Source organism: Alosa sapidissima, chromosome 11, assembly GCF_018492685.1.
Source record: "Alosa sapidissima isolate fAloSap1 chromosome 11, fAloSap1.pri, whole genome shotgun sequence".
Classification (NCBI taxonomy): domain Eukaryota; kingdom Metazoa; phylum Chordata; class Actinopteri; order Clupeiformes; family Clupeidae; genus Alosa; species Alosa sapidissima.
Window position 1 is genome coordinate 4,809,825 of NC_055967.1, and position 13,842 is coordinate 4,823,666.

General features: G+C 42.9%; 1 protein-coding gene across 3 annotated transcripts in view; it reads right to left on the bottom strand.

Moving 5' to 3' along the window:
* The window catches only part of hydin (HYDIN axonemal central pair apparatus protein), a 90,057-nt gene that overhangs the window by 17,736 nt on the left and 58,479 nt on the right, over window positions 1–13,842 (bottom strand). For all 3 annotated transcript variants that reach the window (XM_042108674.1, XM_042108675.1, XM_042108673.1), the window contains exons 47-64: window positions 13,572–13,784; window positions 12,843–13,045; window positions 11,882–12,064; window positions 11,105–11,224; window positions 8,473–8,632; window positions 8,059–8,231; window positions 7,576–7,774; window positions 6,997–7,096; window positions 6,774–6,873; window positions 6,478–6,646; window positions 6,094–6,335; window positions 4,143–4,245; window positions 3,402–3,606; window positions 2,946–3,178; window positions 2,715–2,863; window positions 2,235–2,430; window positions 1,754–1,859; window positions 1,083–1,307 (exon numbers count right to left, since the gene is read on the bottom strand). In XM_042108674.1, coding sequence (XP_041964608.1) covers window positions 1,083–1,307; window positions 1,754–1,859; window positions 2,235–2,430; window positions 2,715–2,863; window positions 2,946–3,178; window positions 3,402–3,606; window positions 4,143–4,245; window positions 6,094–6,335; window positions 6,478–6,646; window positions 6,774–6,873; window positions 6,997–7,096; window positions 7,576–7,774; window positions 8,059–8,231; window positions 8,473–8,632; window positions 11,105–11,224; window positions 11,882–12,064; window positions 12,843–13,045; window positions 13,572–13,784 — 3,079 coding nt within the window. The remainder of the gene's footprint in view (window positions 1–1,082; window positions 1,308–1,753; window positions 1,860–2,234; window positions 2,431–2,714; window positions 2,864–2,945; window positions 3,179–3,401; window positions 3,607–4,142; window positions 4,246–6,093; window positions 6,336–6,477; window positions 6,647–6,773; window positions 6,874–6,996; window positions 7,097–7,575; window positions 7,775–8,058; window positions 8,232–8,472; window positions 8,633–11,104; window positions 11,225–11,881; window positions 12,065–12,842; window positions 13,046–13,571; window positions 13,785–13,842) is intronic.

The window sequence follows — 13,842 nt, forward strand, 5'->3', positions numbered from 1 at the left end:
AACATTGACCACCACACAATGATTTTCCAGGTTGTGCTAAATTGTGCTTAAATCTAGTTAGCATCATAACCACGCTGCGCTAATTTGTTAAAAACTGCTACATTAAAGTTAATTCTGCAAACTTACCACCACAAATAGAATTCAATTCTGTGGGAAACACTGCTCATGCATTTGCCCATTCCTTGCACTTTTGCGTTTTCCCTTCATATTCATTCATACAGTAATGCATTCACATTATTGCTGTCACATTTGTGTGCAAACTATAGGAATATGTTCCAGAAATCGTAATGTTGTGGCAAGGTGGCCTGGATCAACTTTGTTTATTCTACTTCGGGTGCGCAATGTGTGGTCTCTTACTTGGACACGATTGATTTAATGACTTTTTAATTAATGCAGTTATGCGAAACCAGTCACCTACTTGCAGACTGACGAATGAATCTGCCAGTCTCTGACCCTAGTAGCCACTGCCACACTCTGCCACTACTGTTTTTTTGTTATTTACAGATGATAAAGTCGTAAGATTCGTCAGATAAGAGCACTTCAACCTTGCATTCACTGGAAATTATATATATAATTTCCAGTGAATGCAAGGTTGAAGTGCTCTTATCTGACGAATCTTACGACTATATATATATATATATATATTATTGTTGCAAGTCAGAGGCGTGCTCAGTCCATTTGGAGAATTGTGAAAAAAAAAGAGCACCCACCAGAAAAAAAAATGTGTTCTGGTGGGTGCTCTTTGGTTCAAGGTTTGTCCAAAATTAGTTGAAAAGAAAAAACTTTTCTTCACCAAGGCACTCCAAGGAGTATTGTAAAATGTCTTTATTATTATGACATGTCCACTAAGGACTTTAAAGTTGCCCACGCGTAGCGGCGATTGGGCCTTCTTCAGGGCTCACTATGTGGACACAGACCCAATTACGGACCCTCACACATGCTGATTACTCCAACAGGCAAAGGTCCTGATTATAACCATTTGGTTTGATTTTCAACATAAAAACATTCTGCAGGAGGTGTACTCCTTTACCCATGGATCTAATGGTGAGAATTCATATTTAGAATAGGTGGTAGGGTCTTACCATTTGTGGATTCTAACCCTTTGCTGATGATGTTGTCCAGTGTGACGATGTCCTGGTAACTCTCTCCTAAAAGCTGCACCTCTGTCTCTTCAAATAGGTTATCGGCCACCATCAGCCGTATGGAGGCTTCAAAGCTCTGAGCACTTCCTGGACAGAATTCCACTTCAAACGCTGCCTGTTGGCCCACACTCACGTCCAGCGACAACACATTGCCAGACGATTCCTCTGTGGGACAACAAAACCAACAATTTTGTTTGTAGAAACAGTCTTTAAATAAGGAGTGGGCTGTCCTTCTCACTGGGTTTTGTAGGCTTATGTGAGAGCTAAATAGCTTCTGTCACCACCACTATAGACCCTTTCAACAATAAAAACAAAAACAATGCTTGAACGTTCTATTTGGGCCCCAATCTACTTCCTCTGCATTAAGATAACATATGGAATGTTAAAAAGGAAGTCTTGTGGGGCCAACTATGATGCTGATAATGGAACTCTCTTGAAATGGTCCATAAAGGAGTTTTCTAAGACTTTAGGATTGACCTTTACCATTGCACAGTCCAACCTGACTTGCATGTTACCAGAGTATGAGAAGGACAAGCATCTACTGTAGGTTGCACTCTGGCAAGTCTATGTGATGCAGTATGTGTGATGATCTACAAGCAGCACTGACCAACCTTCTCCACTTTCATCCTCAGGCAGCGGGGTGATGATTCTGGATGAAGTGCATGGCGCAGTCTTCATCTTGAACACTCCCATCTTGTCTTGCAATTCAATAGTGGCCTGAAGATGAGCAGGATATAATGATTTTCACATAAGAACAGTATAACTTATGTCTATACAATTACAGGGCCTGTAGAAGCATGTGTATTGTAATTCATTTGACATATACTGTTGTTGTTTACAATCCAAAAAAGACATTTACAACAACACTTACAAAACTGCTGCAATGAATTATTGTAAATGTGATCTTGCAATCATGTTGAGTTTCACTACTGTAGAAATAACTTTTTGTCCATTTCTTATTCTTATAATTTCAGACCACAAGGTCTATATCAACTATAATTCTAATTTATTAACATTGTTCTAATTTATTAACAATGTTTAAACTGCATTTCTGATAGTCCTTCCTGCACTGTCTGAATGCACTGGGCCCACCTTTGCAGGTAGGTATCCAGTGTTCTTAATGACCAGCGGTAAGGTCTGCTGTCGGCCAACCAGCAAGCGTTTGAACTGGAGCACAGGCTGGCCCCGGCTGTTCCTGACCACGGGCTGCAACACGCTCACACAGGGCAGGTTCCCATCGCCCAGCAGGTCCATCACCAGCAGCTTGGTCTTCCCCACCGCCATGACACTGAGACAGATGATGAAAAAGCACAGGCAGAAAAGGGTGATGATGAAGATGGAGGAGGAGGAAGAGGAGGAGGAGGAGGAGGATGATAATGGACATGAGGATGGAGAAAAAGACTGATGAAAACCTTGAATATCAGTGTTCTCATCAGAGCATTTGGGAACATAAAATCTAGATGCTGTTAAGACAGAAAGTACAATGAAGACAGAACACACACACTATTGGATGATTATTTCAAACCGTATACGACGTCATACAGATCTCCCTTCCTGAGCATTGTGCTTTACCTGGAAGCTCCCTCCAGGGTGACCTCAAAGCTGCCATGATAGGACTGCATATTGGGTGGGGTGAATGTGATGACAGCGAAGGCATGGGAGTGGCTGGGGAGGCACATCTTACTGGGCAGCAGCTCAAACACCTCCGTGGTTCGGGTGGACTGAGGACAACAAGCATATTTCCTTTCAGTTGAGACGTACAGTACAGCTCACTCAGTTGGACATACACGCAAATCCACTCACCTTGGTTTGCACTGATTTTGCTGACAGGCTCATGGCACAGGGGACTTTGCCGCTGTTGGTGAGACGGAAGCGGGCCTTGGCTGACTGTCCGACGATTACATTGTTGAAGACAAACTTATTCTCGTCTTCCACGTAGACGCCTCTGGCATCTCTGAACTGCTCACACTGCAGCATGTTGCTGTTCTTACAGATGTGGTGCTCCTCGAAGATGGAAGAAATGTCCTTTATTATGCCTAAGGGCAGAAAGCATCCAGGGAACATGACAGGTTTTGTTCATCAAGCTAGCCAGATCTTATTAGATGCACATCAGCATACTATCTAAGTAGTGACGCAACAGCTTCACAATTAAGCTTCCAGTAGAAAAATAGGGACAACTACAACCAAAAGCATCCACACATGCACACAGACACACACACACACACACAAACACACACACACACACACACACACACACACCTGGCATACAGACTTCCGCCACCAGCTGATAGGGGATGCCTCCAGGATTGTCCAAAGGGTTTCGGTCGCTAATGTCCACGGCGAGGAACTCCTGCCAAAGGCCTGGCTGCTCGGCCACACACTCCACGGTCACCACCTGGGTGGCCCCCGCGGACAGCACGCCATAGCAGGCCGACAGCGAGAACACTCCCGTGGTCAAGCGGGTCTGGGAACAAGGGGAAGGTGCATGTACTGTCTGTGCTTTACCAATTAAGATAGAATAAGCTGACTATCAACAGCTATATCTGAATATCATTAAACCTGACACCTTACAGCACAACAGGGACTTGCATGTTGCTCTATATATGTTTGTGTAATGGGCCGTTCACACCAAGATCAACAGCTATATCTGAATATCATTAAACCTGACACCTTACAGCACAACAGGGACTTGCATGTTGCTCTATATATGTTTGTGTAAGGGGCCATTCACACCAAGATCAACAGCTATATCTGAATATCATTAAACCTGACACCTTACAGCACAACAGGGACTTGCATGTTGCTTTATGTGTGTTTGTGTAAGGGGCCGTTCACACCAAGAATGACAACTACAGTATAACAATAAATGCAAAAAAAGTATCGCTGTAGCTAACATGAACACAGTGAGCCCAGAGGTGCCTGTAGAGATATAAGGTGCAATCTGTCTCCAGCCTCCTGTGTTGCTCTCAGATAGCAGGGTCATCTGACCTTCTCTCTCACCTGAGGCACCATAGAGCTGTCTTTCTGAATGGACTCGCTTCGCCCAGGCCTGCCGGTGATGGGCTTGGCCGAGTGGCTCACTTGCGACGTCTTCTTGCCTATCCTGTGGGGGAAAAAAACAGTGATACCTGCCTGAACTTACATACGCAGGAGGCTAATCATACATTTTTCCCCCTCTGAGCAGTGCGGCAACAGTGATGCGTTCTAATAAACATTAGATACATGGCCAACAATGGCTATCACAAGACCTTTAAAATGCATATCTCGGTTCACTGGTCAAACAAATATACTTTCCTTTAACTCATTGAGTTCCAAAAACGTAATATTAAAATTTTCCTTCCCATGCGTTGAGTGCCAAAAACGTAATATTACGTTTTTAGCTTTTTTTTAAAAAAAATTACGAAACTAGACACTCTAACACACCTTATATGTGATTTTGGGAACTCTGTGATGAATGGAAATGAAATAAATGACGATCGAAAACTCATGAAAATGCACAATCTGGACATTTTATCTGGACATTTTATCATAAACTCGGTTGCCGCTTTGGGAGTCGAATCAGTGACGCATGCACGTCAGGTCAAAACCAGGCCATTTTCGTGGGTCTATCACTAGGTGGCAGTCTCGCCAGGTCTCGCTGATCACTTCCCGGAAAGTTTACAGAAGTTTACAGGCAACACTTTCATATTTCGTGAAAGACGTTATATCTCCATTTCTAGAAAAAAACTGTGATTTTGATGAAAACTAGCCACTGTTTAGATTGGGATTTCTCAGGAACAGAGGCGTGTAGAAATACACGGTTTGCACCCACTGAGAGCTTAAAGTCTCACCTTTTAAACGAGCCATTGTATGTGTTCATAGCTATAACACAGAATATGCTGTGGCTGTACAAAAATCATCAACAATGGTCTAGATCAGTGGTCCCCAAACTTTTTCTTCCGAGGGCCAGCTCACTATGCCTGGCTCCAAGAGAGGGCCAGAGACTCGGAGTAGTTCTATATCAGTAACCATAAATAGCTTAGTGCTGTGAACAACAGCAGTCTACCTTAGTTGAATATTCTATTACATTTAATCATAGGCTATTGCAATTTAATACCATTGTTAGCTGTGTTTATATTGTCATCATGCCATATCAGTGTAAAATTAAATAATACTAATAAAAAAAAAACGTTTGCATTCCCAAAAGTATTAGCAGGGAGTCCCAAAAGTATATTTTATTAAAAAATGTGTGAACTCTGAATTCTGTGTCTTTGCATACACCGCTCAAGTTGTGAATATCCTACAAATAATTTAAAGTTCTCAAACTATGAGAATTTTATGAAGTGCTGAAGTGGTCTGAAATGACCACCATTCTAACTTTCAGTCACCTGATGAGAACTTTGTGAACTCTTTGTATGAACATTTGAACGAGTGAATAAAAAATAGAAATAATTATCCCAGAAAGTCCCAGAAATATGACTTGAATAGAAGTTAGTTAGTTATTAACAATTAATTGATACATTTTTAAAATACTTTGAGCACTGATGCAGTCAGCATAGCCCTCTTACATTGTTTGCAGGTAGGCCTACATATCATTCCGTTTTCGATGGCAAACGCAAAACAGTGCCAAAACAACCACCGGTGGACAAAACGAGTATTACATGTACTGTTAAGAGTAGAGAGATGAATGGGGGAAATTGCGGAGGTTTTAGTTTGATGATGTTGTACTCCCGTGCGGGGCGGATGATATATACTACGGACATGTTTTGGGGGGCCACCCAAAATGAGGTGGCGGGCCGTAGTTTGGGGACCACTGGTCTAGATTGCTGGCACTCTAGGACAAAGCTTCCGAAAACAGCTTGGCATTCAATGAGTTAAGGGCCTTCCCTATCCACATATGCCTGCATACAAGTGAGTGAAGGAGTTTGGGTTTGGGTCTGCCCAACTAGTGGCAGCTAAAATGGTTTCTCACCCTCTCCTCTGCACGGGCCCGGGGATGTCTTTGCAAAACCTGGAGACATGGAAGCGGACCTCAAAGTCACTCTTGTTCTCAATACTGAAGCTTCGGGTATTGCGGCTCCCGTACACAAGGGGTCCAAAGTTGATGTCACTGGAGGGTGATATTGAGTATTTGGAAAAGACAGACAGGACAGAGACCTTGATGGGAATGATGGCGATGGTCTCCCCAGCATTTGAAATGTTTGGTTCAATAACCTGTGAAAACAGAAAAGGAAAAAAGAGAGACTTAATTTCCTTGACAAAACTCAGGTGATGAACTGACCCTTTTACGGATTACAGATGCTTACATACAAGGATGTCGCTGTGCAACTATCAGTGTGTAGCAGACATTGGTTACCTGGCAGCGCAGGATTGGCTGTTCTTCAATGCGCACTTCCTTGTTGCAGCGGAAGACGAACTGGACCCCAGTGGGGCGGTCAGTGGGGTGGAGGGTGCCCTTCTGAGGGAGTATGGTGAAGGCGGAGTTCAGGTAAGGCAATTCAGGAAGAGTAGGCTCCAGCACGAATCTGACTCAGGGAAAGGGACACAGAGACCAGGTACAGTAGCAGCAAAAATGAGGCTTGCTTTTCATAGGGAAAAAAATGGAGAATGGTCTGTGTTGTGTTGAATGAAAATAGTATGTGTGCTCCTCACTTGTAAGCAATGTCATATTTGCCTTTGTTCTTCAAGTTCACAGATAACTTCACTTCCTCTGATACTTTAACAGTTCCAAAATCCAGCCCTCCATCAGCACCTAGGTGTTTAGAGGACAAAACAATGACACAATTAAAGACAGTGAGCAGGAGTCTACAGTACATGCAGTACCTTCCATACAAAGGCCAAATATTTCAGAGATAAACTCATTTGGCTTGAGGACCTTTGGGGAAAGTGATGTCTAGTGCCACATCATAGGCCTCAGCAGACACCTGGATGTTCTCAGTGTGGAAAATTCCCAGGATACCATCTGCATCTGAAACCTGATATACAAGCACACCTTACACATGTGCACACAAAATCAAGCGGACCACATCTGTCACACAGACAACTAGGAATGTGAATGAAGGGAAAAACAAAAAATCAGAACATAAAAATTCAAATACAAGTAAATGTTATTTATACAATGGCACAAGTGAGCAAAACTGGTGCTCTGAATACCGATTCCATTGTTTCTGAAAGTTTATCCTGGTCACACATTTTAATGCAATCTGGTTTACACCTACTTTTAAATGGCAGAAACGTTACTCACAAAAAGTGATGTGTGCTGTGATAACATGTTTTAAGGCATATGTTCTGATAAAATAACGCCTGAATCAGGCATAATGCCTTAATAAATCTGCTCCTCAAAAAAGGAGGATTGCTGTTCAGGACATTTTCCTACATAGGACCTTCAGTTACTCCAAATGCACTTGAAGAATTCAAGCTTTCCTATCTTTATACTGCCCTTGCAGATGCCCACCTCTAGACGGACGGCCCTCTTGAGGTTGACGGGCTTGACGGCCCTGAAGTGCATCTGCAGGCAGAATTCTGAGTGGGGCAGGATGATGCCCTGGTCCTGCGACACGCTGAACTCGTCGCCCAGCACCTCCATCCCGCTCAGTCGCCACGCCACCGGCAGGGTCTTAGTGTTCCGCAGGAGCAGGTTACGAGTCTCTTTCCTGACCATCAGGGAGAGACATAGGGAGAGAGAGGGGAGGGGAGAGAAGGAGACAACAGGATTAGGATGGGAAATGGAGGTGGATTCTATTTGAATAGAATCTAATACATGCAGCTGAACTACTGAACCACAGATCTAATGAAATTGCTATTTCCATCTGCTTCTTTCAACTGCTGCTCTCTCTATGGCAAGTATTTGTGACTGTGAATGTAATTATGAGCTAAAAGACAGCCTATGCATTAGACAGATCACTGACAAGCTGGAAGTCCCAACACACACACACACCTGTGCAGCAGAATCTTATCGAAGTGCAGGTGCTTGCGTTCCAGGTCCAGCTCCGGACGGACTCCGTGGCAGGACAGCCGGAAGACCGCAGGGTCTGGATTGTCCTTCACACAACACACCAGATTGTCGTTGATCTGGCCTGGGGTGATGGGGTAGGCCCAGATCACCAGCTCCTGCCAAAGCAACAGCCCAGCAACAGCAACAATGAGAGTAGGCATGAGTGCAAAACATGACGCCACAGCACTTCATATATTTCATTGTGAAATGCTCAAATCCATTTAGGTCAATTACCAGATTTACCTAAATGTCATAGAGTACTACAGTATATACAGTAGTGTAATGATGTGCATGAACACCTGCACACTGAGAGTAATTACTGCCTATGAATTTATACAGTAATATACTGTGGCCCACCTTCTTCTCTTTGGGTTTGAGCGTCATCGTGGGTGGGTCCAACAGGTAGGTGGTGGCTTTGGTGTCGTGCTGGAAGCAAAAGTGGATCTCTGCTTCCATTGGGGAGTTATTATGCATTACGAGCCTCTCCATATTCTCTGGGTACTTCCTCTCCTTATATCTATGGCAGCCCAGAGGGACACACTGAGCTAAACAATTCACTAGTTCCAGACAGACTTGGTAACAAAGAACTTAAACGTATGTACTCCCAATCATCGGTAAATTGATCTAAAGTGCATTTTACTCTGGATAATTCCTTTAAGACTTTTTCCTCAATTGCTAAGATGCATTTAATGAAACCGGTTCCACTTGATCTCCATTTTCTTAGCACACTAGTCATCTCTTGCAAATGTATAAACACGTTTTCATTGGTTTCACACATTGTTTTTACACCCTTTTTCAAAATATTTAATGTTTTTCTCAGTTGTTTTGATGCAATTCTCAGATCAGAATTGATATTCTCAAAACTGTTTGTTCAAACTCCATATCATCTCTCATCTTGTGCACATGATTGAAGCAGTTTCTCCCCATCTTGAACAAATAGCAATGCTTTAGTACATCCATGCAAATTATTTGGTACAGTACAAATGCGTTTTTTTTTTTATTATTTTCAATTGCTAATGTCATATTGGTCAAAATGCACTATGCTGGTTTCCTGCTGAATAAAAAAAATGGCCTTAATTCATCACTTGTGTCTTTACATGCAAATGTGTTGAACTAGCTATCATAACTAGTTATCATAGTCTGTCTAGCATACAGTATATAAATGTATGTGACCTGACCTACAGGAATATCAGGATGTAAAGAAAGATGTAGAGTGCACAGCTCTGACCAAGGGGTGTTTTACTTTATATTGGTCATTTTTCATTTGCACAATGCTGTAAAAGCCTTCACTTTCTTTATACTGTCTCAATGTCTGTCAACAGAAAAAACTTTGAAACATATCCACTGTCTTGCAATCAATCCCCTCCACACTCAGTACTGTAAAGTGTAACTTGGAGTTTTGAAATAGAAAATAGTGCTGCCTTGCGCATTGTTCATTAGAAAATACTTACAGAGAAAACTGTCATAGTCTACATAGCACTGACAGTTTCATTGGTATAAATATTGGCTTTTGAGGCATAAACAAAGCATTTTGAACAAGATACGCGCTTACACTATACACTATGCAGTGTAGTTTGCTCTAATTGTTTTGAGAAATGCACTAACTGTTGTGCAAAATGTTAATGATGATTCAAGAAATGCACCAAAGCGACTGAGAAAAACCGTAACATAGCTCTCATAGACAGACTCCAAACTCCATTGGATTAAGTGTCTTACATGTCAATGACAGTTATATCCTGCAAGGTAGGAATACAGTTCATGCTGTGATACGCTTGTTTGCTTTTTTACACATACTATAACTATGTACACTATCAACAAATGGCAAAGACATAAATTAAGGCTGAACCTTCCAATATTAAAATCTATGTTTTCCTTTTTGATGTACATTGTGTAGTTTCAGTCCAAACGGTAGTGTTAACGTGAATCAGTGAGTGAGTCAGTGATTGAGAGAAAGAGTGAGTGAGTAAAGGCCTAGATATACTACCACATAATGTGTGTTTTCGCTAAGCACAGATTTGCGCTTGGGTGTTTTCAAAGTATATATCAGACTCTGATGTGGATGTTGTCTCATTGCAAGAACAATACAAGAACTCAATCTTCATGTATGTAATTAGATATAGTATCTCTTCCCTGTGTCAATCTACAGCAAAGTTTTCTAGTTTTCTCCTCCACTTCAAGAATATTTTCTCCTCTATTTAAAAAGCACTAGCTACCTACTTTAAATTCTTTTGTAATGTAATTTAAACCATGATTTGCTGAAGCATGAAATAAGCAAAGTTTTATTTTATCACTGGCTCTCCAGTAAATGTATTCCTAGGGAACAAACAAATTAATGAGAACATGTATCTGTACTTTGGATAAAAGGGTTGGATAAAATAAATAACATTGCAAATAACATTTAATTTGGTTCTCTTGACCCCAAGTGAGAGCATTAAAACGTGTATGCACAGGTGCATTCATTGCACACAAATCCATGAAGACATTTGATATTTAGATTGTCCATGCATACTAATGATCAAATTTGCATCAAGTGTACAGTGACATGTATACTTCCTTGGCCTTGAGTGAGAGAGTCCACTATTTTGGGAATGAGTGAGTGAGTGGGTGAGTCCACGAGTCAGAGAGTAAGTGAATGAGTGAGTGAGTGTGTGAGTGAGTAAGTGAGTGAGCGAGCGAGTGAGTGTGTGAGTGAGTGAGTGAGTGAGTGTGTGAGTGTGTGAGTGAGTGAGTGAGTGAGTGAGTGAGTGAGTGTGTGAGTGAGTAAGTGAGTGAGCGAGCAAGTGTGTGAGTGAGTGAGTGAGTGAGTGAGTGAGCGAGTGAGTGTGTGAGTGTGTGAGTGAGTAAGTGAGTGAGTAAGTGAGTGTGTGAGTGAGTGAGTGAGTGTGTGGGTGAGTGAGTGAGCGAGCGAGTGAGTGTGTGTGTGAGTGAGTGAGTGAGTGAGTGTGTGGGTGAGTGAGTGAGTGAGTGAGTGAGTGACAAACTCCAGTACCTGTCTCTTGTCTTTCCACATAGAAGGGGTCCAAAGTCAAAGAGGCCCTTTCGGACAATATAGGCTTTCTGCACAACCTCCTCAGGATTTGCAATCTTTTTACTGTTAGCAAATACCACTCTGTGGAATAGATGCACGCACACACAGACACAGACACAGACACACACACACACACACACACACACACACACACACATACTGTCAGGCTCTGTCTCTGATGCAAAAGGCTGTAGACGTTCTCTCACCGAAGATCCAGGAGGCCCCAGAGGACTGAGCTACGACATTATTAGTCATTTACATTTTCCTCACAGCAGGGGTGTGCTGGATGATTGAATGACCTTTCCTCAGCGATGTTTGCCGAACCGGTCTTTATGTTTACAACATGACATTTACAAAGGGTTGCAATGCTCGAACCAAAACACAATTTCACTCTCTAGCCGGGGTCTCAGAACAATCTCTCATCCCAAAACAAGACGGCACAACCGGCACAGCTACAGCACAAGTGTCATAGAAGTGTCTTCGGCATAACAACACATTTAGCTATAACATTGCAGGGTGACATATCTAAGTCCACGGATCTCCCCTCTGGGTTTGAATCAAAGTCATCTGATTTAAATTGAATTAAATGTTAAATTGGTGTAAAGTTTGATCTGTTTCACTTTGGTCAACTTTCATTTGACATCAATCCTCATTAACAAGCCTGAAAAAAACCCATGCACAGCCTTTGTTCACATTTCAGGTTATTTTCAAAGTGGTGGAAGCAGGTAGCCTACGTACTTGTGATCTCTACTGATGTCCGGGTAGGCACAAATGCCTTGGCAGTGCAGCTGGTAGAGTGTCTTGGTGCCCATCACTTCAAAGTTGAGTGTCTGTTTGAACGTGCCCAGCACTGCAGAGTGGAACCACAACTTGAGGGTCACCTCACCATTGGCAGGCACAATCCAGCGGAAATTGGTCAACCTTCAGGGAATAACAGAGGATTATGAAGAACAGTTTCATCCACACGTGATCTTTAGATGGCTGGTAATCCAGAGGTGACCCTGCCAGGTGTCCTTGAGCATGGCACATGTACTGTATGGGCCTGATTTACTAAAAGTGTGTATGTACAGTCAGGCCCGGATCTAGGCTGCTCAGATTGGGGGGGCAAATAGAAATTTGGGTTGGGCACAATGAATACCCCCCTTCCCCCCACCCACCCCCGACACACACACACAACAAAACCGCTCAAAACGAGAATAATACAAACACTAACACTACAGTTAAAGGTCTTTATTTAAACCAGCAACAAGAATCTAGTGCCTATAACATTTATGGAAATATAGCTAAGCCCTCTCTACTGAAGTATGAAACAGCAAGTGATGCACACAGTGTGGAGTGGTGGGGAAACGCTGCTGCTCCGGTATTTATACTATCCAACCAGCAAATCAGCACCTTCAAAATTCAGACGGGACGAATTAGAAAAGTGTGATTGGCAGATTCAATAGCTGTCAATTAAAATTGTGATTGTGTGTGCATTCAATGAAAGTAAGGAGCTAATTGGCCAATGCACCACTCTACAGAGATGGTTGCTGCTATTGTTGCCAGCAGACTTTTACATAATGACAGACCATGTAGAAAATTGTGTGTGTGTGAGTTTGTGTCTGAGAGTGATTTTGTGTTTCTGTGTGTTTGTGTGTATCTGCACACAAGAGTATGTGTGTGTGTGTGTGTGTGTGTGTGTGTGTGTTTTGCCAAGCACCTTTGGTGGAGGTCCTGCTGGCCTTCCCCTGGTTGGTTGCTATGCTCGACATCATAGAGTGGGGTGATGATGTCCAGTGAGGCTGTGTGAGAATCAGAGGTCTTTGGGCCTTTCTTAGAGGCAGGGCGACGCTTTTCCTTCAGGTTTTCCTTGCTTTGTTCAACCTTCTTGGATTTGCCTTTGGCTGGCGATGCCGCTTCCTCCTAAGACAGACGAAATGGAGGACCCACAGGCTTATGGAGAGGCTAAAAATGACTGTTCAGTGATTAAATGCACATGGTTGTCTTGCTTATGTGGTACATTTCTCTCACACCCTCACCCTACTGTTCTTTAGAAGTAGACACTATTTCTAGACATTAACCCCAGACTTTTGTTTAGTCATTTGAATAATATGGACCTTCTTATACAATATATATAACCCAGCATAATTTGGAATTCATTTGGAAACATTTGGATATGTACCAGTCTGGATACATTCGGATATGTACAGTACCGGTAATCTAATCTAATCTGATTTTTTTTCCATTGACAGTTTTTGGACTGTGTAGGTGGACCTCTCTTCAAAGGCAGGCTCTCTACACTCACTGCTGATGTTGCATATCTTGTGAAGCAACTGCATGGTTGATTGAATTATTATTATTCTATTGAATCCTCCAATTTCTTACAAAGAAAACAGCACAGTTGAAATCATCTAGAAAAAACCCTACTGAGATGAAACGGTGTAGTCACCTTCAACAGCGCTGCCTGCAGCTCTGCCTCCAGCTCGGCCTCTTTCTTCTCCTCGGCCAGGTCCTCGGGGGAGAGGAGCCGGAGGAAGGTGAAGCAGTCGGGGAGGCACTGCAGGCTGGGCTCTGAGCGCCTGCTGGGGTAGGGCACCACGGAGAAGACGCTGGGCGGAGGGATGGGGGGGCCTTTGGGGCCCAGACCCAAACCGTCCAGCACCTGGGGGAAGATGTGAGGGTATGAGAGTCCACTCTGAATAGTACAGGACTGAGCACAT